Here is a 26,807-nt window from a genome sequence, read left to right as displayed (position 1 = left end):
TTCAACTCTGAAATTGATTCTATGCTTTTGGTCTAATTCCAATAAAGTTACAAAGAGGCAGATTTCTACTTGATGGGAAGGGGAGGTATGCTAACAAATGAGACTATTCAAAAGTGGATCACAGATTAAGAACTGAAAAGAAGCTTAGAAATCATCATTTCATAGATAAAGAAACAGGTTTTAGGGCAGCGAATCTTTGCTCAAGGTCACATACAAGCAATGTATTGAAATGAGGCCTTCTGACTACAATTCAGTAGCTTTTCCACTGAAACATTCTGTCTCTAAAGGTAGTGAGCTCCCCATCAATGGAATTCTTCAAGCAGAGCCTGGATAACCATTTGTGTAAATGAAGTTCTGGTTCAGCCTTGGGCTGGACCTCTGAGATTCTTTTCACTTTTAAGATTTTAGGAGGTGTTTAGCTGCGCATTTAGAGTTATTAGAGGCAGGAAGGAATTGCATAGAAGGTTTCAGCTGAATTTGTATAATTAAAACAATATCTAGGTACTTTTCCTCACGCCTGTTCTTTCAATGACACATAATAGAGTGAAGCTGATCCTGAAGTTCTTAATGGAAGACTATCTGTTAGGTCTCTCTTAAGTCATAATGGGATGTCATGGGCAGGGGGAGTCATTTGTAAGCTGGCTTAAAAGCTAATTCTTTATTGGCACTTTGGACATAGAGAAGAGCCTGAAAGTTATATTGCCCTTTATTATAAATAATATTCAAGTATTTTGTACTTATCTATATTCATTGTATTCCCTCAGGAAAATGTAGTAAGCTCTTCGAAGGCAAAGACTCTGTCTCTGTCTCTCTCCGTGTGAACCCGAAGGTGTGTCTAACAGTATCTGGCATACAATGTGTGCTTAATAGATTTTTCAAAAAATTGATTTGAGGGGAGGAGGCTCCAAAGTAGGCAGGGATTACTTCATTTTCATTGAAGCATCCCGGCATGTAGCACATAGCATTCTGTACATAGTAGGTGCTCATTAAATGCTTGCTGAATTTAACTGAACAATAATAAATGGAAATATGAAAAAATCTCAATAGATTTTCAGGGTTAGGAAATGCCGATGGGCCTGGCAACCAACAACAAGTAGTGTGAATCAGTTCGTGGTAAAGCAGCTTGATCTTCTCATTCTACAAATGAAAAATCCAATTTTGCTTGCTGGGTAGCTCCCAGCGCTTTCGCATGCAGATCTGTTTTTTTTTTTCCCCACCCTTGCTCTTAAGGTCTCCAACTGTATCACATTTTAGTGGGATCAGAAGCCTGAATGAATATGAAGGGGACAAACCATTCGGAAGGAGGCTGGGGAAAATCAAAAAGGTCAATTCCAACTTAGACAAAGGGAGCTTCTAGCGCAAGTGAAAGGAGAAAACACTTTCGAAAAGAGCCGGGTCTCCTTGCCGTGCTCCACGACTCCCTTTCTCCCCCGGTGCTGAGAATGCACTTAGTATCTCCCGTAACCTAGAAACCAGTGATGGTTGTTACGCTTCCAAGGAGAAGGGAAAGAATCTCGCTTTCCCGGCTCTCTCCAACTTGCTCCTAACCTCAGGCTGGGCGGCGGAGCATTTCATTAGCTGCAGCTCCAGGTACCCCCTAAGGTGATGGAGCCCAGTGAATCATTCTCACTTGTGGAGGAGGCCAAGAACGATGGTAGGAAAACCGTGAAGGAGATTTTGGGGGGCTTGATTGGGAGTGAAGGGTGCTGGGAAAAGGTGAACAATAGCTTAACATGGGCTCCAGCACTTAGTACAGGGCCTGAAACACAGTAGGTGCTCAATAAATGTTTATTGGTTGATTCGTTCATTGATAGTAGATACATAACTGGTTATTAAGAGTAAGGGGTGGGGCAGCTAGGTGGCACACTGGATAGAGCCCCAGCTCTGAAGTCAGGAAGGCCTCCGTTCAAATCTTATCTCAGACACTTAACACTTCCTAGCTGTGTGACTCTGGGCAAGTCACTTAACTCCAATTGTCTCAGAAAAAAAAAAGTAAGGGATGTATGAGAAAGAAGGCATAAGTACAGCTATACACACCCCTTGAAGCTCCTTCCTATCCTATAGAATTATGGCCTCAGGAGAGGGAGTGGGCTCCAATGAAAAGACTTTCCTTTAGAGATCACTAAAATCAATCCCTCCATTTTACAGATGAGGAAACCAAGTCCTAGAGAGATGAAATAATTTAGCCAAGATCACACAGGTAGTTAGTGGCAGAAATTGGATTCAAATTCAGGGCTTCTAATTCTGCTTGTTCTAAATAAAAATGGCTCTTCCCACAAGAAAAAAAAAAAGACTTTCCTTGCTAATCCATCCTTCTGGGTGACAAGGAGTCAGATATGTATGTCATTCATGAAGCTCATGCTCAAGAAGCTTTGGTGGCTCCCTACTGCCTCTGGAATAAAACAAAAACTCCCTTGTTTGACATTAAATTTCTCCACAAACTGCTGACAGCCTTTCTTTCCAGGATGTTTGCATATTTTTCTCCCTCATGTGCCAGTTTTTCATCCAGAAAAACTGTGCTATTTACTGTTCTCAGTGTCTCACATTGCTATCTTTGCCCAGGCTCTTCCCCATTCCTATAATGCTCTCCCTTGCCACCTCCTATTCTTGAAACCACCAGCGGTTTTAAAACTCAGTTCAGACTTCCTCCTTCCTGTTTCCTCATTTGTTAGTGTTTCCATGCACCACAGTGATGAGCCCTGTGTATTTATTCACCCTGCATTGACTTATCTGTGAACATTTATCAATGGAATGGAAGATCTTTGAGGACATGGAACATCAGTGTTCTTAGCACTGTGACAACTGATATGTAATAGGTACTTAATAAATGCTTGTTGATTAGATGATTGATGTGAATCTCCCCAGGGTAGCATTCATGTTCCATTATTGATCAATGAAAAGGAAAAATTGAACAACTGGCCTTAGCTCTGCAAGATCTAGGGTTAAAAGGTTAGAATCTAGTCCCTTTGGCTTAATTTACCCATTCTGGCAGCAGCCCAAGAGCAATAGAGAGGTGGTAGGCATGATATACCATTCGTTTTAGTTGGGAAAATTGAAGCAGGAGAATCCATAGTCCTTCTGCACATTAGATATTCACTTTCTTGAGAACAGAGCTTAATATTTTTCCTGAGGCAGGTGGGGTTAAGTGACTTGCCCAGGGTCACACAGCTAGGAAGTGTTAAATGTCTGAGGTCAAATATGAACTGGAGGGCTGGTGCTCTATCCACTGCTCCATCTAGCTGCCCCCCAATAATTTTTTTAAAAAAGAAATTTAACTGGCCTCTCACCTGGTTCTCCATCATGGCACAAGATCAGGGTGAAAAGGAAAACTCCATGCTAGAACTGTGCATATGAAAGCTTTGCTTCAACATCTGTGTTGGGGAGAGTGGGACTGGATGACCTGGGAGACCAAAGTGTTGGAGCTGCTCACAGGATAAACCCCAGTGTTCTCCAAAGCACACTTTATGGTCAGGTCTTTTGGAATCAGGAAAAACAAGATCATCATTCACCAGACAGTCATGCTGCCAAAGCTGAAGAGATTCTGGAGAAGGGGCTGAAGGTGCTAGAACATGAGTTAAAGAAAATAAAACTTCTCAGATACTGGGAACTTCAGCTTTGGGATCCCAGGGCATATGGATCTGGGGGTTGGATGCAATGCAAACATCATCATCCATGGCTTGGACTTCCATGTGGTGCTGGGCAGGCCCGGGTTCAGCATGGCAGACAAGAAGCATGAGACAGGCTGCACTGGGGCCAAACACAGAATTGGCAAAGAGGAAGCCATGCACTGGGTCCAGCAGACATGCGATGGCGTCACTCTTCCTGGCAAATAATGTCCTGTTTTCTATTAAAAGGTCAATAAAGTCATCACTGAAGTAGAGCGAAAGAGGGAAAGGGAGGGAGGAAGTGAAAGAAAGGAAGAAAGAGAAAGAAACAAAGAAAAAAAGTTGAACTGGGTATAGTTGTGAATATGTATAAGCCCTTCACCTGGGAAAGACTGAAGATGGTGGATCTCTTGAACTCAAGAGTTTAGAGTTGCAGTAGGGATAAGACAATTGAGTTTAGACATAAGACTAAAGTTTAGCACCAATATATATAAGCCCCCAAGATAATCAGAGCCTATGCATCCATAATACCAATGAGGGATGCACTTCTAGCATGGGTGAGAAAAGAAAAAAAGTTGAATTGGATACTTTAAAAATGATTTTCTCCAAAACTCAGTCTTCAGTTCTTTTCTTTCTTTTTTGTTCAATTTCATTTACTCTCATAGCTTATCTGCTTTGTGAGGGTGGGAGAGGTGAGTCCTAATTCTATATTTCAACTTCTGTTCTATTGTTTATATTTCCAGCTATGTTTTGCACTTCTCCGTCTGAATGAAGTGCTTTTGACTAAATAGCATTTTCTCTAAAATCAAACTCTCTGTTCCCTACTCTACTTACATACCCTTCTTGTTCAGTCCTATCCAACTTTTCATTACCCTGTGGACCATACTGTCCATGGGGTTTTGGGGGCAAATATACTGGGGTTGTCTGCTATTTTCTTTATACATCCTGTCCCTTCTCCCCATCAATTGCCACTCTTGACTTTCCTAATTCTGTCAATAATAGCTTTCATTTCTGAGTCACTAAAGATCAAAACTTTTAATTATTCTTGATTCTTTTTTTCCCTCACCCTCCTCCCAACCCAGTCAGTTACAAGGTTTCATCTTCCTACCATCTCTTCTAAAGCATTACGACATAGTGGAGAAGCCACTGGACTTGAGACTTGGTTTCTGTCTCAGATAATAGCTATGTGACTCTTGACAATTCATTTAACCTGTGTCTCATTTTCTTCACATGTCCAATGAATGTGGTAAACTTGATGGTTCCTTTTACTTTGGTTCCATTCACTTTTAAATTCTGTGATCTTGATTCCATTCATTCATTTCCATGCCCACTGTCACTATTCCGAGAAGGTTCCATTGTCATTAATATTACTGCAGAAGCTTTCCAACTCATCTACCTACCAGCTTTCAGCCCCTTCATCCTTCCTTCCCATCACCAGTCCATTTTACAAAGCTATCATGTGAATCTTGGATTCAGTATTGGAGTTTGGAAGATAGGTATAGGGGTGGTAGAGAGTAATAGTTGTAGATCTGGGAAAACATTGGAAATCACATTTTATACCGGAAGAAACCGAGACTTAGAGATGTTACGTGACTTGATCATGATCACATGGGTAGTAAGTAATAAGGACCTAATTCGTGGTTATCTTTCTACTACACTGCCACTAGAAACCCTTTTTTGGGGGGGGAGGTCTAGAATTGTGATTTCCTTGGTATATGGGATACCTAGCAAGGAAACTCCTACTCTGAATGCTCTTAACTTAAAGCCTGAGAGAGTTTCCTGGGGAATTGAGAGGTGAAGTGAGTTATTCTGACATAGCCAGTATGTGTTCTGACACATACTGGAAGGGAACCTGAACCCAGGTTTTTCTAATTCTCATTACACTAATTCTCATTACTGCCTGTCATGAATAGTTTTTTCTTGGGAGCTATGCGAGTAGATAGTTCACTAGAGAACTGAACATAGAGATAAAAGGACCAGGAAAGGAGCTCGAAGAAAGATCAAAGTTAGTGGATAAGATGAAGAAAAGCTAGTGGAAGAGTCAGAAAAGAAGGCAGAGAGTTTGGAGGAGAAGGTGTAGTGTCACAGAAGTTAAGGGAGTATTTGTTAAATAAAAGAGAGGGCTTCTGTGGAGGAGGCAGTGAAAGAAGTGTACTTTTTTTTATTTTTAGGGAAAAAAGTCAAGGAGAAAATTTAAAAGAAGATAGATAGGTATCAGAGCAGAGAATTCAAGAATGAGAAAAGGTCTTTGGATTTCTCCATGGAGAGGTCTGTAAATATGGAGAGAGCTCCTTCAGTATAGATGTAGGGGTGGGGAAAGGAAGGGAAGAGTCATGAAGAAATAGAAGTGGGGGCTGTGATGATGATAAAACGAACATTTATGTGGTGCTCTAAGCTTTGCTGAGTTCTATACCTAATGATTTTAAATATATAATATATGAAGAGAATACATATATAAAATATATAAGCAAATGAGTACATGGGTAAGTAGGTGGTCCAGTGAATAAACCACTGGGCGTGGTATCAGGAAGATCTGAGTTCAAATCCAACTTTAGATATTTCCTAGCCTATGTAATCCTAGGCAAATCACTTTATCCCATTTGCCTGTTTCTTTATCTGTCAAATGAGCTAGAGAAGGAAATGGCAACCCACTCCAGTATTTTTATTAAGAAAGCTCCAAATGGGATCACAAAGAGTCAAATATCCCAACATGAGTCATAAAGCAATGTGTATGAAAAAATAAATTAAAAGAGTCAAACATGATTGAAATGACTGAACCCACAAATATAAGCATATGCATAAGTAAAAAAATATATATATATATAATATATATATTTATAATTGAATCTCACAACAATTTTGCGAGGTCAGTGTTATTATCCTCATCTTATAAATGAGGAAACTAAGACAGATGCTAAATGACGTGCCCAAAGTCACACAGCTACTAAGTTAGGATTTGAACTCGGGTCTTCCTGACTGAAATCACACCTTATCTGTTAGGCTATCTGGAAGTAGTATAGATTGTTCTTTTGAGTGAAAGTGCTTTACAGAAAGAAGGAAAAGCAAAATATATTTTGTAATTAGATTTTGACCTTTCACATCTTAGATGAGCTTCAAATACTGAACAAAATGCTATTTTTGATAATGTTATTAAAGAATTAAAAATATGTTGTGGCAGGTACCAATGGCAATGGCAGTGTGGAGCCTGAGGAACATGGTCCTAGTGTCAATCCACTTACACATCCCGTTCCTTCGTCTGTTGCTGAAAGTTCCTGCTGTCTTCAGGTTCTCCCCAAAGGACAGGCTTCTACTGAGTAAGAGTCTGATAAAGATTTATGAACCACTTTAGCCTAATAAAGCTAATAGCGCAAACAGCTCATATTCATGTAAGGGATGGCCTGATAAATATTTAACCAATGACTCTTAGGGGAAAATGTTCCTATGACCTACTTTTAGGTTTAGTGTCCATTATTAACATTTTTTCATCATTTACTTAAATCTGATAAAAATTTATTAATCATTTTAACCTAAAAGAGCTAATAATTTAAACAGCTTGTATTTATACAATATTGGGTTGGTAAATGTTTAACAACTGGCTCTTGGGAAAAAAGATGCCTACAATACATTTTTAAGTTTAATATCTATTGTTAATAGTTTCCTATCACTTTTTAAAAGATCTACGAATCATTTTAGCTTAATAGAGTTAAAAGCCTAAACAACTCATATTTATACAAGAGCAGACCGGTGAATAGTTAACAACCGACTCTTGGGGAAGAAATGTACCCATTCTACATTTTAATATGACATTTTCCCATCACTTTCTTAAGTTGAGACAATTAACAAAAATAAATCAACAAAAAATGGTTTATAGTATTTGCCAATTTCTGCAATATAAATCCTCATATTGAAAATTGAACAATTGAGTTTCATGATCCAGTTCAAGATGGCTCTAGCACATCCCTACTTTATATAATAATAACCTATTTGTATAGCACTTTTGAGATTTACAGAGCATCTTGCTCATAACATCTCTATGAACTAAATAGCATAAGCACTGTTGTTTAGTCATTTCAGTTATGTCTATGTATGATCCCATTTGGGATTATTATTATTATTATTATTATTGGTAAAGCTACTGGAGTTTTTTTTGTTTTTTGTTTTTTGTTTTTTTTGCCATTTCCTTTATTAATTCACTTTATAATGAGGAAAAACTAAGGCAAACAGGATGAAGTGTCTTGCCCAGGGTTACACAGTTTAAGAAGTGTCTGAGACCACATTTGAACTCAGATCTTCCTAAATTGAGGCACAGCTCTCTATCTACCACAACATCTAGCATAAGGATTATGTTCCCCATTTCAGAGGTGAGGAAATTGAAGATATTTTAATATTTAATATATTTATCTTATATATATTTAAACTATCTGCATGTACTTAAAGCCATGAAAAGCTTCTGGAAAGGAGCTTGAAAAGAGGCCAAAGTTAGTGGGAAAAATGAAGAAAAGCTAGTAAAAGAGTCAGAAAAGAAGGCAAAGAGATTGGAGGAGAAGGTACAATGTCACAGGGCTTGGACCAACTTCCCATACTCTTAACTCTCAAAAACTAGAATCAAGTCACACCTCTTGATGCTACTCTTCTATCCCTAGAGATGGGGTGGGATTAGGAGAGCAAGGATGATTTGCTGTGAGGGTGAACTGAAAGCCAAATCCTAAAAATTCAGTGTGACCATTTTACACCTCGGAAATCAGCAAATTTACAAATCAATGTCTGATTGATTGTTTTGTTGATTGTATAGATTCAGGGCAGTGCTAGAAACCACTTTGATGATGCAGAATAAACTTCTCAGTGTTTTGTGGTGTGGTTTTGGAGAACCAGTTAAACATTTACTAGCACAACCCCAGCTAGAATCAAAATCTTGGAAGAGGTGAAAATGAAACAAAACGATGCTCTTGTAGAATACTGAGGGTGGAATGTATTGGTCCGGGTCAAACATCACTCACAAATACTCTCCCAGCTCTGAATCACCTGTATTCTCCCTGAGCATTCTGTTTTCTCTGGAAACTATAATGCTCAGAAATCATCTTCTCATATATCAATATATCAAATATGATAAATTCATGATAAGAGGGTAAAATGTTAAGAAAGGAGAAGAAGATGAGACCATTTCTAGCTGGAAGGATCAGAGAAAGCCAGACCAGTATTTACTGACAGTATCTACCTAGTTTTGATATTACCAAATAAAGTTCATTCTAGTCAAGGAAATACTTATTTGGAAAGTTCTTTCCAAAGCATTATTTAAGGAAGGGTTAGAGTTAAATGTCTCTGACTTTGAGTTTACCAGTAAACCAGGATAGTTCATATATAGAAACTTAAATAGCTAAAATAGTGTAGTGACATCTGCAAATAAACACTCTTTTCATTAGAGGAAAACTTATGGATATTTCTATAGGGAAATTCTTTTGGGAGAGTCAGTAGGAAATTAATTTTGTAATTGATGATGCAAAAACAATGAATGGATTAATTAAAATAAAGTCATTAAAATGAGGGAAAAGGAAATTACTATGTGGTTTTAAATGTAACATATTTTTGTGCCTTTTAAATTAGACAGCTAGATATTGCAAGCAGAGAGCACTGGGCTTGCAGTCACCAAGACTGGAGTTCAAGCCTGGCTTCAGACATTATTTGTGTGATTCTGGGCTTAATTTTAACATTTCATCTCTGTTTACATTAGTTTACTCAGTTGTGAAATGGAGATGATAATAAGATCTATCTCCTAGAATTGTATAGAGGATCAAATGAGATGGTATTTATGAAGGACTTAGTATAGTGCTTGGCACATAGTTGTTGTTGTAATTATTATTATTATTATTATTAATGTCTTGGCATAACCCTGAATGCCTCATCTTAGTTATAGCTCTCTTTTTTGGGGGGCAAGGGGTCAGGCTAGAGTTGAATAAAGAAGGCTTCATTTTAAGTTTAAAAAAAATCAGTTTTTAAAAAAGTTGGGCACATTGGAAATTTATGCATGCCTTTTAATTTTCTTAAAATGAGAAGAAAATATTGATGAAGGATTTAATAAAATAGATTAATCTCTGTGTTAGTTCTGGATTTAATCACACATGCTCAGTTGCTTTATTTCCTGTCTATCAAAATACATGCTATGATAATAAAAGGGCCATGGGATTTATAGCTAAAAGGAAATTTAGTGATCACTTAGTTTAACACATTCATTTCCTACAATGTGAGAAACAGAGACACACACAGAGAGGCCCAAGGTCACAGCAAAGTTAGAATTTGAACTCGGGTTTTCTGACTCCATTTCCAGTATTTGGTACAATTCTAGAATGGGCTATATAGGATGACAGTGGAACTCAATCTGTGGAATACCAATAATGGCCATCATTTGGCAATATGAAATAAATGAGGAAACAAAGGTTCGAGTTTCTGAGTTGCATAAACAAATGGGGACCAAGCTCTTCAGTTTAGCACTGGACTTCAAATATAAGAGGAGATAGATTTTTTTCTTTTTTTGCATCAAAAGAAAAAAAAATTAACAAGATATAAACCAGGATATAAGATTAAGTAATCTGATTTCTAATTGAAGGAGAGACTAAGGACTTTCCAAGTTGGGAGAGAGAATGAATGAATTTCAAGAGTTGAGAAGAGGAGAGTAAATAGGTGCAATTCTCCAAAATCATAAAAAGAAGTGTCCTATTCCCCACAATTGTCTGTTTTCAGTCAAAGGAGCAAAGAAACGGTAACTGACCAGTTTTTAAGATACTGGAGCCAGTTTTCAGATAAGGGTCAGTTTTCAGATAAAACATATGAGTTGCTTGAGATGTAATAAAACTCCTTGTATCAGTCTTGGGATCTGATTGGGTTTTTAGTCGGCAAAACTCAGGTCCTTAGTTAAAATTCTTGTTGTTTGTCGGTAAGCAATAATAGGTAGAGGTGGTCTACCACCAGTTATAAAGGGCTAGGTTCAAACAGTGCAGTAGTTTTCTTATAATTCCCACATTCGAATGAAATTTTTTCATAAGACAGAAATTGGACTGGACTTACAACTGAATACAAAGGAAATTGAGCTAGCTCCAGAATTGTCACAAGAGATGACTTGTTCACTAAATTCCCAAAATTCCATCCATGATGAACATATGTACTCAATGAATACTTGTTGAAATCAATCAGCATTTATGTGGAGTATTGGGGATACCCAGAAAAGTATAAGACAACCTCTAGCCTCAAGGAATTTATAGTTTAATGAGGGGAGACAACAGGCAAGTAGCTGCGTATAAACAAGCTATCTCCAAGGTAAATTGGAGATAATCTCGGATGGAAGGCACTAAGGTTAAGGGGGTTGAGAAATGACTTGTAAAAGGTGAGACATTTGGGGTAGTTAGACCTGGAAGCAGGAGGATCTGAGTTCAAATGGGGCCTCAGTCTCTTAATACTTACTAGCTGTGTGACTCTGGGTAAGTCACTTAACCCAATTGCCTCCCCTTCTCCCCCCCAAAATAAAATAAAATAAAAATAAACTAAACTAAGATGGTGAGACATTAGCTGGGATATGAAGAAAGTCAGTGAAACTCAGAGGGAGAGAAAAGGAGGGAAAAAATTCCAGATATAGAGGTGAAGTTGGTGGGAGACAGAGTGTTATGTTGTAGGAACAATGAGCAGTCCAGTGTCCCTGAGGCAGAGAGTGCTTGGGACAGGAAGAAAAAAGACCACTGGAAAGGTAGGAAGGAATGCTATGGAGGACTTAAAAAGCCAAATAGAGGATTCTGTATCTGATTTTGGAGGTTATAGGGAACAAATGGAGTTTATTGAATATGTGTGTGTGTGTGTGTGTGTGTGTGTGAGAGAGAGAGAGAGAGAGAGAGAGAAACAGAGGAAGAGGAAGAAAAATAGAGACCGACAAAGAGAGAGAGAGAAGAGAGGAAGACAGAGACAGAGACAGACAGATAACAGACAGAAATAGTATTTAAATTAATGTTATATAAATACACATAATTATATTAGGTTATAATAATGACATAAATTTATATATTTATATTTATTATACTATAATTTTATATAAATTTATGACATGTTTTATACATTTGTATACAATTTATATTATACTATATACATTTATACAATACCTATATTTATTATATCATATAACATTATACATGTTTTATTATATATATATTTATTATACATTTTATTGTATCATTACAACATTATATCACATACATTTACATAAATTCCTTTATAGAGTGCTTTCCCAAGGGTTGTTGGGTTGCGAAAAGGGAAGTATCTTGTAAACCTTGAAGTATTGTAGAAATGTTATAGAAATATAGAAATTATTACTGTATAGCTATGAGTTACTAAATGGTAGAGTTTTGCCTTACTCTAGTCACAGAGATAGCCATGTAAGTATGGAATGAATGAATTAGCTCCAGTTTACTTTTCACCAGAGCTCATTATCTCTGGATCAGTCTCAGCGCACACACACACACACACACACACACACACACAAATCAGAATCTTTTCTGCTTCCTTTGTAGTCATCCTACGGCGGATGTCGAGCTGCTGCCCAGGCCATCACCTTTTGCCATTGATGATCCTCTGGCAACAAAAATTATAGAGAAAGAATATCCAAAGGAAATCATCCTACTCCGTGAGTGAAGTCAAAATGTGAGCCTGTGTCTTAAAGATCCCCAGCAGGAGTAAGCTCTGGGAGGGGGATTTCTTATATGGGATATGTGGCTTGCCTGACACACTCCTCTTCCATCTGTCCCCCTTCAAAAAAAAAACAAATCCAAACAAGACAAAGCAAAAATGTCAATGAATACTTGTTGGAGTGGCAGCTGGCAGTGAACTTGGGGGAAAATTAGTATAATTAGGAGTTCTTAACTTTTTGTGTGTATCATGGATCCCTCTGGAGAAATCAGAAGAATGCTTTTAAAATTATAAAAGAAAATACATAGGATTTCAAAGAAAACTAATTATGATAAAATAATTAATATAAGTATATATCACAAATATGAATGTATAAGTTATATATGATATATAAAATACATAAATATACATTTATAGAATATATATGACTTTATATTATATCAATAAAGCATGTGAATTTATATTTATATAAATATCCATATATTTATATGTGCATATAAATAGGGAAATATAATATAACAATATATTTGTATATTTATATATAAAATATAGAATATTTTTATGAATTTATATGAATAGAAATATTATAATATTGTTGATGTTGTTCAGCCTTCTTTATTGAGGAGGACCAATAACATCACAAGAGTGATATACTGAAATTAGCATCACTCTTTCTTCCTGAGTCTGTAGATGGCTTTGGATGCAGTGGGTGACCTTGATCCTTTAAAATGAAGTCTTTCCCAGGCTCAGTTTATTTGAGTCAATGCCCTTTCAATGATTTAGGACAAGGTAAGAATTGAGACAAAAGATGATCTAATGAAATTATTTTTGGTTCCAGCCAGAAATTTTGAGGTCTTCCTTTCCCAGGTTGATAAATAAATATGACATATATATATATATGTGTGTGTACATAAAATACGATTGTAATAAAAATAAAAAATAATAATAAAATATAATATAATTTTTAAAATTCCCTATCCTAATTCACAGACCTCCTGAAATCTATTCATGAGTTTCTTGGGGATATATGTGTCTGTGGCCCTCAGGTTAAAAACTCCTGGTATAGAATGAGTTCCCTGTTTCCTTTGCCACTTCAGAACACCCCTTTTTGCCATATAGCTGGTTTGAAGTGAGAAGGAAAAATAAAAAAGGAATTTTTGACTTTCTATTTCTTTCTCTGTCTCTCCCCTTCTTTTCTTTTCTCTCCCCTACTCTTTCTTTCTCCCTTTCTTTATTTTAAAAGATATTTTGTCTATATCACAGTTATTTTCAGCAGGAAACATAAAAAATTCCTCACTCCTCCCTTCCTGTTCCTTAAAGCTTATAAAGATCTGAGAATAGGACAAAGAAAGCAATTACCTTCCTTGCTAAAGCTGTATAGTTACTGAGCACATTTAAGAAGGTCCATTCCAATACAATTATTTTAAAAATTCTTTTATTATTGAATGATATAAGTACTTCTTATAGGTGGATTTTCTTATGTCTTTCCAAAGATCAAAAAGATGAAGAATGGAGTTTTTATCCAAGACATGGGCATCTTCATACCTATCATAAGGGGAAAAAGTGTCATTTCGATGGTGTCTTTCGGGCATACCAGAGATTTTCAACAGAGATAACACTGGACAAATGCTTTGGGAGAAAAAAATATGGTAATTCCCCCTCTCATTTTTCTATTCTTCAGTATCTTCCTCAATAAACACTTACTCTTAAGTCTGGAAGAATTCCCTGGAAGGCAATGACAAGCTCTGGCAAGTTCTACCAAATGGGAAAGGCTTTCTGTATAGGTGTGTTGATAATAAGAATAGCTTTTAGTTTTTCAAGGCATTTTATATATTCTGTCTCTCTTGATTCTTACATATTCCTGTGAGATAGGTACTTTTTATCTTCATTTGACAGAAGAAAAACTCACACCTGAAAAAGGTTTGTTGTCTAGGGCCATATAATTAGTGTCTGAGATAGGATTAGATCTTGGGGCTTCCTCAATCCTAGTCCAAGGTCAGGCTTACTTCCACTATGCCACACTGAATGAGTGATGTTGGACTTGCCACACCATGGCAATCATAGTGAAATCTAACTAGGTTAATCACCAAGCTTGACTATAAGGTGGGGGGAGGATGAAGGATGTATTCTGGAGCCATAATAACTCTTGAAAACTATCTATTGAATAATAAGAGGATTGGAACCTGTTTTAGAGGAACGAGTATTTATGTGGATGAAATCTTAAATCCTTGATGTATTGTCCATAAGCTAAAAGCTCAGAGGATGTTATTTCCCAGCTCCATGCTACTTCATAGGAAGGCATTGCAAATCAATGCAATTCAATTATTTCTTAATGAAATTTCATTTTTTCAATAAGGAAAAAATATATTTTATCTCCTTCCCACCTCTCTCCCCATTAAAAAAGAATAAATATCAAATTTCAATTTAATAAACTTCTAGTATGTACAAAGGACTATGCTAGATGTTGAGAGAGACATAAACACAAAACTGTTATAAAAGATGGAGGGAAGATGGGAGCAAGAGTAGGTCATAGGGATGGAGAAAACAAATTCCATTATAGAAATGTTGGCATCCTACTGGAACATTACCCTTTTATGTGAAGGAGAAAATCAGGCTCAATATGGATTACTTTCAGCTTGGAAATCACAGCACATATGTAGAGACATATTTTTACTTACCTCTGAGTTTTATAATATGGTAATGTCGCATTGAAATCATCACATGTGTGTTTTTTTGTTGGATATTAATAGAAAACCTTACTGAAGTCCAAAGAAAAGTATTTCTACTTAGCTTATGTTTTAGCTCCAGACATTAGCATTACATTTTCCTTTCCACAGTTCTAAGCCTGAATAAATTGTTGTAAAGTTGAGTCAGACTCTTTGTGACCTCGTTTGGATTTTCTTGGCAAAGATAGTGGTATGGTTTGCCATTTTTTTTTTCTGCAGTTCACTTTTACAAATGAAGAAACTCAGGCAAAAGGATTAAATGACTTGTCCAGAGTCACATAGATGGTGTCTAAAGTTGGATTTGAACTGAAGAATAGGAGTCTTTCTGACTCCAGGTCTAGTGTTCTATCTACTTCATCATTTAACTGCCCATATTGTTAATTAACATTTCCATACAACTTTTTTGACCATTTATCTCTTGGGGATCTTTGAGTGGAAAGTTCGTTCACTCTTTGTATTAGCTATTATATTCTCATCTGCGTGTCTTCTCTTATATCTGCTATCCTCTCAGATAGATGGGTTTATTTTACTATTCATTACTTTTGGAACTGACTTCTGGTGAAAAGTCAGACCTTGTATATATTGCTTGATTACCTGATAGCAACTAGGGGTTAAATAACCAATGGGGTGGAACTGTCGTTGGTATTCTTCATTCCCTTTAAAAAAATTTCAGTTGCTTTTGGAATTTATCTCTTACATTTTAAGGAGTCCATCCCTGTGGTAAACTGAAGGTCACACTTGATCAATTGAAGCCAAGGAATATGAAAGGAGATTAGTTCTTGCTGGAGGCATTATTTTTAAAATTTAATTAATTTTTTTTATTATTATAGCTTTTTATTTACAAGATATATGCATGGGTAATTTTTTCAGCATTGACCCTTGCAAAATCTTTTGTTCCAACTTTTTCCCTCCTCCCTCCCCCCTCCCCCAGATGTTAGTATACCAATACATGTTAAATATGTTAAAGTATATGTTAAATACAATATATGTATACATATCCATATAGTTATTTTGCTGCACAAGAAGAATCGGACTTTGAAATAATATAAAATTAACCTGAGAAGGAAATCAAAAATGGCAAGTGAACAAAAACAGAGGGATTGGAAATGCTATGTAGTCATTCACACTCATTTCCCAGAGTTCTTTTGCTAGTTCTATTCATTATTGAACAAATGGAACTGATTTGGTTCATCTCTTTGTTGAAGAGCCATATCCATCAGAATTGATCAACTGGAGGCATTCTTTAAATGGATCAAAGACTAGCTTAAAAGGTAGCTTGAAATTTTGGAAGAAAGGGTTGGAAAGAAATTGAGTCATATGATTTGGGGCTTTAATTAAGGAAAGAGGGTGCTCAGACTAATCCACAGGGAAGCCAGAGGTGGGCTTAGCAAATTTTGGAGCCCTGTAAATATAGCTTTTCATAGCCTTCTGATTTGTGGCTTGGTTTCTTAGTATCAAACTAGACTGCCCTGTCATCATGATAGTAACATTTACATTTTATTAGATGATTTTATTTTATTGCTTATCTTAGAATTGATAACACCATCTTAGGGAAAAGGTTCTTAACATTTTTTAAAATACAGATGCTTTTAACCTAGGGTAAAATCCATAGATTTTTTTTTCAGAATGATGTTTTTAAATACATAAAATAACATAACAGAATAACAGAAACCAATTGTATTAACATTCAGTTATCAAAACATTAGAAAGAAATTCATTGACACCAATTAAAAGCCTATGCCAAAAGGAGACAGAGATCAAAATAAATGAATTGTTAATTATTATATAAAAATTTTATATTATGTATAATTAATTGTAAACCTATATAGGGTATGTGTGTGTATTGCTCATGTCTTTATGTGTGCTCAGAATAGTCTGTGTAGGTATGGCTCTTGGGAATATATTAACCGAGAGTATCCTACTTCTACTCTCATCCAAGGGAGAGGACAAGCAGGAGATTGGTGCTAGAGGCTGGTCATTGGGCTTTCCACACCAAAAGGATACTAGGCTAGAATTATAATTCTCTGCCCTCCATATATATTGTTAGGCTAGACTAAATAATTTTTAGGTTCAAGCTGCACTCAGATTGCTATCCCTTAACAGGGAAGGAATGCCTGAAGTAATATATACAAAATTTGACTTTTTACCTGAAGTAAGTTCCACAAAGACCACAAGTACTGAGTAATAAAATAAACCCATATAGCTAAGCTATAGCAGATATCAGAGAAGACATGCAGATGAGAATAAAATAGATAATACAAAGACTGAATGAATTTTCCACTCAGAGAGAGTTATCTTAGCTCAACTAAGAGAATCCTAGATCTTAAAGGGAAATTCCTCCAATTATCTAGTGTAGTAGTACACTAAACTAGGAACATGATTAAGGTGCTAGGTCCTCTAAATGGTTTTTTTTCCCCAGAGTCTTTTTCTTCCTTCCCAGACCTCTCCTTGAAGAAAATCTGGACCCACATATTTCCTCTCTCAAAACTGGGAGAATGGAGAAATTCAATGGGAAATAAAGATAATGTAAAAGCAAAATAGTGATAATTTTTTGAAAGACAAATTATAATGACCACACTTGATTCCACAAGAGACATGAAAAAGCACATTCTTTAATCCTCAGAGGAGGAACACTGCATATACTCCATATAATGTCAGACACAGTTGATGGATTGGTTAGCTTTACCAAACTTTTTTTTTGTTTGTTTATTTTTGGTCTCCGGGAAAAGGAGGGAAGGATATGTGGATATATGTAGATGATATAGAATATTAATATATATGTACATATATATACACACACATATTTTAAAGAACCACCTTAGACTTTAGTCATGTAGTTAAGCTCTTAAGGCTTGTTTCTTTCTTCATCTGCAGAATAAAAGGGCTGAAGTAGATTCTCTCAAAGATCCCTCACACTTCTACTATTAGAGAGGCAGCTTGTACAGTGAAGGCACTTGATGTCAGAGGAAATGGGTTTAAATTCTAATTCTGCTACATACTCCCTGTGTGATTTGGGACAAGACATTCAGCTCCTGTGGGCCCTAGTTTCGTCTGTAAAATAAAGGGGTTGGAACAATACTATATGATGACCAGTTCTGATGGACCTGGCCATCCTCAGCAATGAGATCAACCAAATCATTTCCAATGGAGCAGTAATGAACTGAACCAGCTACGCCCAGAGAAAGAACTCTGGGAGATGACTAAAAACCATTACATTGAATTCCCAATCCCTATATTTATGCTCACCTGCATTTTTGATTTCCTTCACAAGCTAATTGTACAATATTTCAGAGTCTGATTCTATTTGTACAGCTAAATAACGGTTTGGTCATGTATACTTATTGTGTATCTAATTTATATTTTAATATATTTAACATCTACTGGTCATCCTGCCATCTGGGGGGGGGTGGGGGGGTAAGAGGTGAAAAATTGGAACAAAGAGGTTTGGCAATTGTTAATGCTGTAAAGTTACCCATACATATAACCTGTAAATAAAAGGCTATTAAATAAAAAAAAAAAATAAAATAAAAATAAATAAATAAATAAAGGGGTTGGAATAATTGGTCTCTGTGGTTCCTCTATGCAGGAGTGTGCCAATAAATGTGTAATAAATAATTAGCTTCCCAGGGGAAAAGTGACATAACCTTTATATTTAGTTGCATCATTAGCATTTCCCCCCATCACTTTGTTAAGTCCGGGCAATTCACAAAATAGCAAGTCTTTATTTGTATGATTGTCGATTTCTGAGGTAGATTTCACACTAAAAATTTAACAACTCCCTCAAGTAGATTTGAACTGGCTCTAGCATATCTTTGATCTTATGATATAGTCTATAATATTTATTTACTATTCACCTACCTATACTCACTCATTCATTCATCTGACAAATATTTACTATTTAATGTTTACTTGACATTTGAGAAATATTTATTAGCTAATATTTATTTTGAGAGTAATATCTCTTGGAAGTTTATGACATATGCTACTTTGTGCCATATATCATTCTAAACATTTTTCTCTTTCCCATTATAGTGCATTGCTTAAGAAATGTTGATTGAATATATGAACAAATTAATTTTTCCATTAAGACTCTGAAGGAATGACAGGTCTTTTTATTTTCTTTCTGTACTTAGAAACATGTACATTGTACATACTTGCTCTTTTTTAATGTTGATGTTTCAGCTCACAGAGTACTCATTAAAATTTTTACTTGCCTATAAGATGTTTAATGAGGATAAAGGGGGAAGCAGTGACTTTCATATATTTTTATTTCTGGTGGAAAAAATATCAGTTTTTGGATTTTTAGTTCACATTCAATTTCTGTAAGCTGACTAATGGCCTATCTTTAACCTTTATGTAATTTGATTTGGGGCACATTACTAATAGACATTGATGAAAGGAATGGACTCCCAGAACGAACTCCAGGGGATAAACCATATTTAAAACCAGAGGAATGTCCAGATTTTTACAAAGATGGAGCAACTGTAACACCAGTGAATTTTTCAAGGTGAGTTCTAGTATGCTAGTGTTTGCTTTATTTGGTTACCTTTATTTATTGTTGTCAACAAGCTTGTTTTGTGTCAGCTATATGCTAGATGTAGAGTAGCAGTTTATGGTAGCTATATTTATACAGACAAAAAAGAAACACTCCCTGCCTTCCAGGAGTTTAGATTCTCTTAGTGCAAAGCAACCTGCAAATAGAAAATTAAATACAAAATGTATAAATTTTGGGGGGAGGCCATTAGCAATTGAGGATGGGGGTGGGGATGGGTATCAATATAGGCTTCATGTAGGAAGGTACAATTGAGCTGGATTTCGAAGGAAGCTAAGGATTGTATAAGAGGAGAGAGTAATTTCTAGTCTTAGAAGAAAAGATTGCAAAATCACAGAGGTAGGAGCCTAGATGTTATATTTGGGGGAATGACCTACTAGTAGCCTTCTTTAAGACCAATACTGAGTGTGTGAAAGAGTGAAACAGAATCAGAATAAAGGGCTTATAAAGCCAATCACTGGAGTTTGTATTTGATCCTTGAAGCAAGAAGAATCTGGGGGCCCTTTATGAATAAAGGAATGGCTTATATTGATATCTATTTAAAATTACTAATACAGGAGGAGTCCTCATCAAAACTCCAGTCAATAAACACACACAATGTATGTGCTAGGCCTTGGGCTTAATGCTGAGAATACAAAGGTACATAAAAGATAGACCCTTTTCTCAAGATGTTCTCACAATCTAATGAGGGGAGAGAACATGCAAACAACTATATCCAAACAAAATATAGACAGGATACATGGGAGATAGTTAAAAGAGGAAAGGCACTAACTTTAAGAGGGACCACGAAAAGCCTCTTGTAGAACATGAGATTTAGCTAGGTGGTACAGTGGATAGTGAACCAGTCCTGGAGTCAGGAGGACCTGAGTTCAAATATGGCTTCAGGCAATTATTAGCTGTGTGACCCTGGACAAATCACTTAACCCTGTTTGCATTCGTTTCCTTATCTGTAAAATGAGCTGGAGAAGGGAATGGCAAATCACTGCAGTATCTTTGCTAAGAAAACCCCAAATGAATCACAAAGAGCTGGACATAACTGAAATGAAACTGAAAACCAGGGGGCACAGATGAAGAGAATTCTAGGAATGAGGGTTAGCCAATGAAAATGCCCAGAGTTGGGAGTTTGAGTATCTTGTTCAAGGAACAGCAATGAGGGCAGTATTACAAGATCCCTAAGTACCAGGAGACAAGGTATAAGAAGACTAGAAAGATAGTACCCATGGTAGGAAAGTCTTTGAATGACAGAAGATTTTATATTTGGCCCTGAAGATTATAGGGAGCCACTGGAGTTTATTGAATATAAGTTCATTAAAGTCAGACCTTAATCAGTTTGACAGCTGAATAAAGGATGGGCTGGAGTGATGAGAAACTTAAAGCAAGACCAAAAGAAAATTTTTAAAAATTTCCTTAAAAAGATTTCAACTTTGATCAAGTCCAAACAGCAATAAAAATCTTAACAATTAGCAGTGTCCAAAAGTGAGTTAACTTTCTTTGGGAGATAGTGAGTTCTTCTTTACCGAAGAGTAGAAGCTGGATAACCATTTGTCTGGTAAGTTGTACAGGGGATGGATCCCTGGTCAATTATAGATTGGAAGAGATGTCTCTGAAGTTTCTTCCATCTCTGAGGGTAAGGATTTTATGAAGCAAGCATGTTGGGAATATATTAATGTATCACTGAAGATATGTGTGTGGTTCCTTGTCATTTGGACATAAGTAAATGCACTATTATTTTGTTCCCACTATCAACCTCTGCCTTCTACACTCCCCTCCCCTTCCCACCCCAGCAAAGTCCCTTAAATTTCTAGATAGACTTAAGACTATTGATCTTTGATTTCTATTACAAATAACATGAGTTCTAACTTGAACTCAAATCCATTGGAATAAAGAGATCCAACTAATCAAAGATGAAAATAATTAAAAATTAATGAGGATTTATTTTGGAAGAACATGGAAAAGTGTGGCATTGTGTGTGTGTTTTTAATTTATTGATAGCTTTTGGGTTTTCTATTGCCTATGTTTCCAAATATATCTCTCTTCCTTCCCCATTTCCAGTCATTTCTTGCAACAAAAAATTCCAAAGGGTAAATAAATTAGTCTGGCAAAACTAACCAATATATTAAAAAAAATCTGATATTTAGTTGAATAGTCTATGTGTGGTAGTCGTTTTTCCCATTTACCAGCATACTGGCTTTTTTGATTAATTTCATTTTATTTATTTGTAATTTCAAAATGTATATATAAGTATATATATATGTGTGTGTGTGTATGTGTGTGTATTTGCTCAAATAGGTTATGTGTGTATATATATATATATATATATATATATATATACATACATACACACACACACACACACACACGAGTTTCAATAAATGTAGCTTGCAAGGAAGTATAAAGAGATATCTTTGGAATCTTTTTTATCCTTCTCCAAGGAAAATTTTGATTTCTGCCTATAGGGAAGGCAAATGGAGCATTGAGACTAACCAGTTCTGCTTTCCTCAAAGCAAGTTTATCAAATTAGAATGATACCTATCTGTTCCCTTAAATATTGTTAGTTTAGGGGGAATTGATTTAAGTTTAATTGCTTTTCTGGTTGCCATCTTTTAATGGGGAGAAGACCATACAAAAGCTTGATTGTCTTTGCATCAAATGATAATTATAAGAAGATCATCACAAATAGTGAATAAATCTATTCATCCAAGCAGACTGCAAATAGAAATCAGAGAATTTATACAGATTAGACTATACTAGACAATATAAAGTGAATATGGAATAAAATGTGTTTGTGTGAATGTGGTGTGTGTGTGTGTGTGTGTGTGTGTGAGAGAGAGAGAGAGAGAGAGAGAGAGAGAGAGAGAGAAACACACAGAGACATAGGGAGACAGTGAGAGACAGAGAGAAAGAATCAGAGACAGAGAGGCAGAGACAGAGAGAGACACACAGAGAGAACGAATATCCTATTTAATCCAAAGGAAAATTTCCAGAAGTTTTTAGTCTCGTAAACTGGAAATCAGGGACATATTGAATCCTGGCTCCTCTACATGTCTCCTCCTTCCTCAAGTCACTCTTCCTCGTTGAAGAGAAGCTAGAACCACTTTGTATGCTAGAGACAAGAAGATCTCTCTCTCTCTCTCAAACTCCTCAAGAAACACTGATCATGAGCATCAAATACTCAGTCTTTCCATCAAGGTCTTATGTAATAACGCTGGGTTATATTTATAAATATAACAAAGTAACATCTATTACAGAATAGAAGGAATTTCTATTTCGGTGAAAACAAATGTTGATCTGGGTGCAGTGCCAATCTTTGCTAATTTTATGGTTGCCTTTCATTGTTTTCAGAAAGCCATATATAAAGAAAGTAGATACATTTATTCCTCTGGAACCTCTGCCAAAAGAGTATCAGTAAGTATTGTTAGGTTATTTTATATTATTTATTTAGGTAGATCACAATGCATGGGCAGAATTTGCCCAATGAATTTTCATTTTTAAATCTTTTTGAGAAGGCAAAGGGGATATAATGAAAGGAAGGTTAAATTTTGAGTTAGATGATGTGTTTTTAAAATTCTAGTTCCTCCATTCTGTGTAACCTTAAGTAAGTCATTTTACTTCTCAAGGATTTCATTTTCTCATCTATAAAATAAGAGAGATGGACTAAATTATCTCTGAGGTTCCTTTCAGCTTATAATTAATCCTCCTTCGATTTACTAGGCTTTGGCTGGGTAAAACACAATTATTATTGGGGATGTTTGTCATCATTTCCACATTTAACTGGTAAATCTTTAATTAAACTTTAGGGATGATTCTATTCCACATGACTGAATCTTAGGGATGAGATTAGCTGGGTGAAAAATAATTTTAGAGATCAATAAGACTACATTATGATACTTTATCAATTAAGATCAAAGATTTAGAACTGGGAAGGACCTTAAAGGTCATCTGGTCCAAGCATTAATGAGGAAAAACAAGGCCCAGGAAGGTTGTGATTTTCTCGAGGTCTCACAAGGTGACAGGTAGCAGCAGCTGGATGGCCCAGTGGATGGAATGCCAGTCCTGGACTCAGGACTGAATACAAATCTGATCTTAGACACTTCCTACCTGTGTGATTTTGTTACAAGTCACTTCATCCCTTTTACCTCAGTTTCCTTAGCTGTAAAATGAACTGGAGAAGAAAATGGCAAACTACTCCAGTATTATTGCCAAGAAAATCCCAAATGGGATCATGAAGAGTTGAATGTGATTAAACAACAAGAATATGATATGAATCCAATTCCAAACCCAGGATTCTTTCCACTGTACTACACTGCCTAGAGAGAAAGAACAGAGACTTCTGAGGTTTTGATTTTAGTTCACTAGAAATGTCTTTGATTAAATGAAATTCAGGAGAAGTAGCATTTTTGAGTGACACGACAGATAGATTGCTGAACTTAAAATAAAGAACACCTGAGTTCAAATCCTGCCTTAAACAATTATTAGCTGTATGATTCTGGATGAGCCCTTTAATCTTTGTCTGCTTCAGTTTCTTTATCTGTTAAGTGGAAATTGTGCTAACACTCATCAAATGAGACAATATTTGTAAAGTGCTTTGCAAACCTTAAAGTGCTATATAAATAAAAATATAAATTGTTATTATTTCATGAACATTAACAGCATCATAACTCTAGAGATGCAAAGGACCTTAAAGGTCATTTAATCTGACTACTTCCCTATTTAATGCATGAGGAAACTGAAGCTCAGGGAGGTTCAGTGAAGGTCACATAGCAGCCAGAGTTGGTATGTGATCCCAGATCTTCTGACTTTAAGGTCAATGTTCTTTAGAAGTAAGATTAGAACTCAGATCCTATAAGAGAACAAGAGGCAGTGAACAAGATGCTGATAAGTTCAGCATGGACTTCTTGTTGAATCCGAGTTCTTGTGTAACACAAGTGTGGGGATTTATAGAATATTGGAAATGCTTTAAGAGAGGTTTGGATAATGAGGATAAAAATTCAATTCAATTTGACCAACATTTATCAATTATATGTTATATGCGAGGCATGTGTTGAAGATACCCCTCCCTTCCTTCCCTTCCTTCTCCTTCTTCCCTCCCTCCCTCCCTCCCTCCCTCCCTTCCTCCCTCCCTCCCTTCCTCCCTTCCTCCCTTCCTCCCTTCCTCCCTTCCTCCCTTCCTTCCTTCCTCCCTTCCTTCCTTCCTTCCTTCCTCCCTTCCTTCCTTCCTTCCTTCCTCCCTTCCTTTCTCCCTCCCTTTCTCCCTCCCTCCCTCCCTCCGGCCCGGAAGGCAGAGTGTGTGGACCCTGGAAGAAAAGAGATAAGGGCAAGAGAGAGGGGACGAGCAAAATGGAGGCAAGTCGAATCCATCTGATCAAGCCTCATTTTAATGGGTGCAATAGTACAGATATATATAGCAGTAGAAAAGAAGGCAGGGTTGTTCAAACACAGTACAGGGTGGGGGTCCATGACAAAGGGTTGGTATCCCGCCCAAGGATGAACTGCTCAGATGTTTCTGGTGGCAGGAAGCTCTATGATGTGATTAGGGGATGCCTAGATATCTGCCTATTCAAAGTTAGGATGTGATTAGGAGATTCCTATTCAGGAAGTCTTTGGTATAATGTGAGTAGGAGATTCAACCTATTCAAGGTTGGCCTTATGTGGCTGTAGATTAGTGCCTGCTCCCCACACTTTCTTTTTAGACAATTTAGATTAAATGACCTGCCTACAGTCACAGTTACTCAAATGTCTGAGGCCAGATTTGAACTTGGGTTCTCCTGAAGCCAGGCCTGTCTTTGTCCCAGGGACTTCTTAAAGTTTTTCCATTCATGATCCCTTTTTGCCTGAGAAATTTTGTGTGACAATGAATTATATATATATGTATATAAATCAAATATTTAATGATAATAAATCATAATTCATAACCCCCATATTCACTTACAAGACCATAAATGGAGTCACAAACCACACTTTTAAAAAATGGGATCACAAACAACAGTTTAAAAAACTGTACTCTATCCACTGTACCACTTAGCTGCCCCTTCTTTTAACATTCTTTTATCATGATTCTATGAAAAATACAGTTTAGATGATTATACAGTTATGTGAATTCAGAATTGCTTGAATGAAAGGACTGTTGACTTAATGGGACATTGGTGAATATAGATTTCTGCCACAAAAATCAGAAAGATCAAGAGGAGGGGCTTTTTTTCTGTTTTTGGAAGGGGGGAGGAGAAAGAGGTAGAATTAGGAAAGGAAAAATGGGTGAATTTTTAAGACAACAGGTTATCTTTTTTTTTTTAAGGTTGAGGTGCCAGCATGATGCCCAAGTGGAAGTAACTGGCAGGTAGTCTGAAAATATGGTGATGTGGGGACTTAGAGATTTGAGAATCATCCTATTCAATATTTATTAAGCAAGCATGGTATGCAAGTGACCATGTGCTGGTCACTAGGGATGCAAAAATTTAAAAAAAAATCCAGCCTCTGTCCTCTGGGTATTTACATTCCACTGGGGGTGGCAGTGATACAGATAATGACATATGCACATAAGTATAACATAGGATTGGGTTTGCTAAGGAGCAAAGGAAAGCTCTAAAGCTGGAGTTACCAGTATGTTGAGGGCTTGTATTCAAATAGGACCTGAGCAGTAAGTAGCAGTCTATCTCCAGTCTTCTCTAATAGTGTGAATTCAAATACACGGGACCACTTTAGGAGGTTGATTATTTGCACTAATTAGCAATCCAACTGTGGTCCAAGTATCATCAGCCCCCTTTTATAGTCCTACAAACTGAAGTGCTGAGAGTTCAAAATGACTTGTTCAGTCTCACATCACCTATAAAGCAAAGCTGGGATTTAAACTCAAGTTCTCTGATTTCAAGCCCAGGGTTCTTTCCTCAATATCATGATGTCTCTCTACAGTTGTACAGGTAAATGTTACTGTCATATGACATGTGGTCTGTTCTTCCTGCAGCTTGCCTTACTTTTTGAAGGAGAAAAAAAGGAAAAAGCAAAAAGAAATAAAGGAAGTAGAAGAACTTGATGACTGGATGCCAGCAGTCCCCTTAATGGATTGGTTATTCCCTCCTGTACCACTGGCGAAACAAAAAGTGGTAACAGTTTGAAAAGCATTGGATGTTATAAGAATAAAACTTTTTGGGGGGTTATGTAAAAAACATGGCAGAGTACACCCTTCTTGCTTGTTTATTATATTCAGGTTGACTTTTTTTAAAACATGAATTTTCTTTTAAAAATATTAAAGTTTTCTTGATAATCTTT

General features: G+C 36.4%; 1 protein-coding gene and 1 pseudogene across 1 annotated transcript; both read left to right on the top strand.

Annotated features, from left to right (window-relative positions):
- Positions 1-1,462: 1,462 nt before the first annotated feature.
- SPATS1 (spermatogenesis associated serine rich 1) lies at positions 1,463-26,807 on the top strand. The gene is made up of 7 exons (XM_003769115.2): positions 1,463-1,654; positions 6,784-6,919; positions 12,152-12,264; positions 13,760-13,915; positions 19,379-19,499; positions 22,887-22,949; positions 26,503-26,807. The coding sequence occupies exons 1-7, from the start codon at positions 1,606-1,608 to the stop codon at positions 26,651-26,653; spliced, it is 789 nt and encodes a 262-aa protein (XP_003769163.1). The 5' UTR covers positions 1,463-1,605; the 3' UTR covers positions 26,654-26,807.
- LOC100929413 lies at positions 3,301-4,005 on the top strand (annotated as a pseudogene).

This window comes from Sarcophilus harrisii, chromosome 4 (genome assembly GCF_902635505.1).
Source record: "Sarcophilus harrisii chromosome 4, mSarHar1.11, whole genome shotgun sequence".
NCBI lineage: Eukaryota > Metazoa > Chordata > Mammalia > Dasyuromorphia > Dasyuridae > Sarcophilus > Sarcophilus harrisii.
The sequence above is the reverse complement of the archived record's forward strand: the minus strand, read 5'-3'. Positions and strand labels throughout refer to the sequence as shown.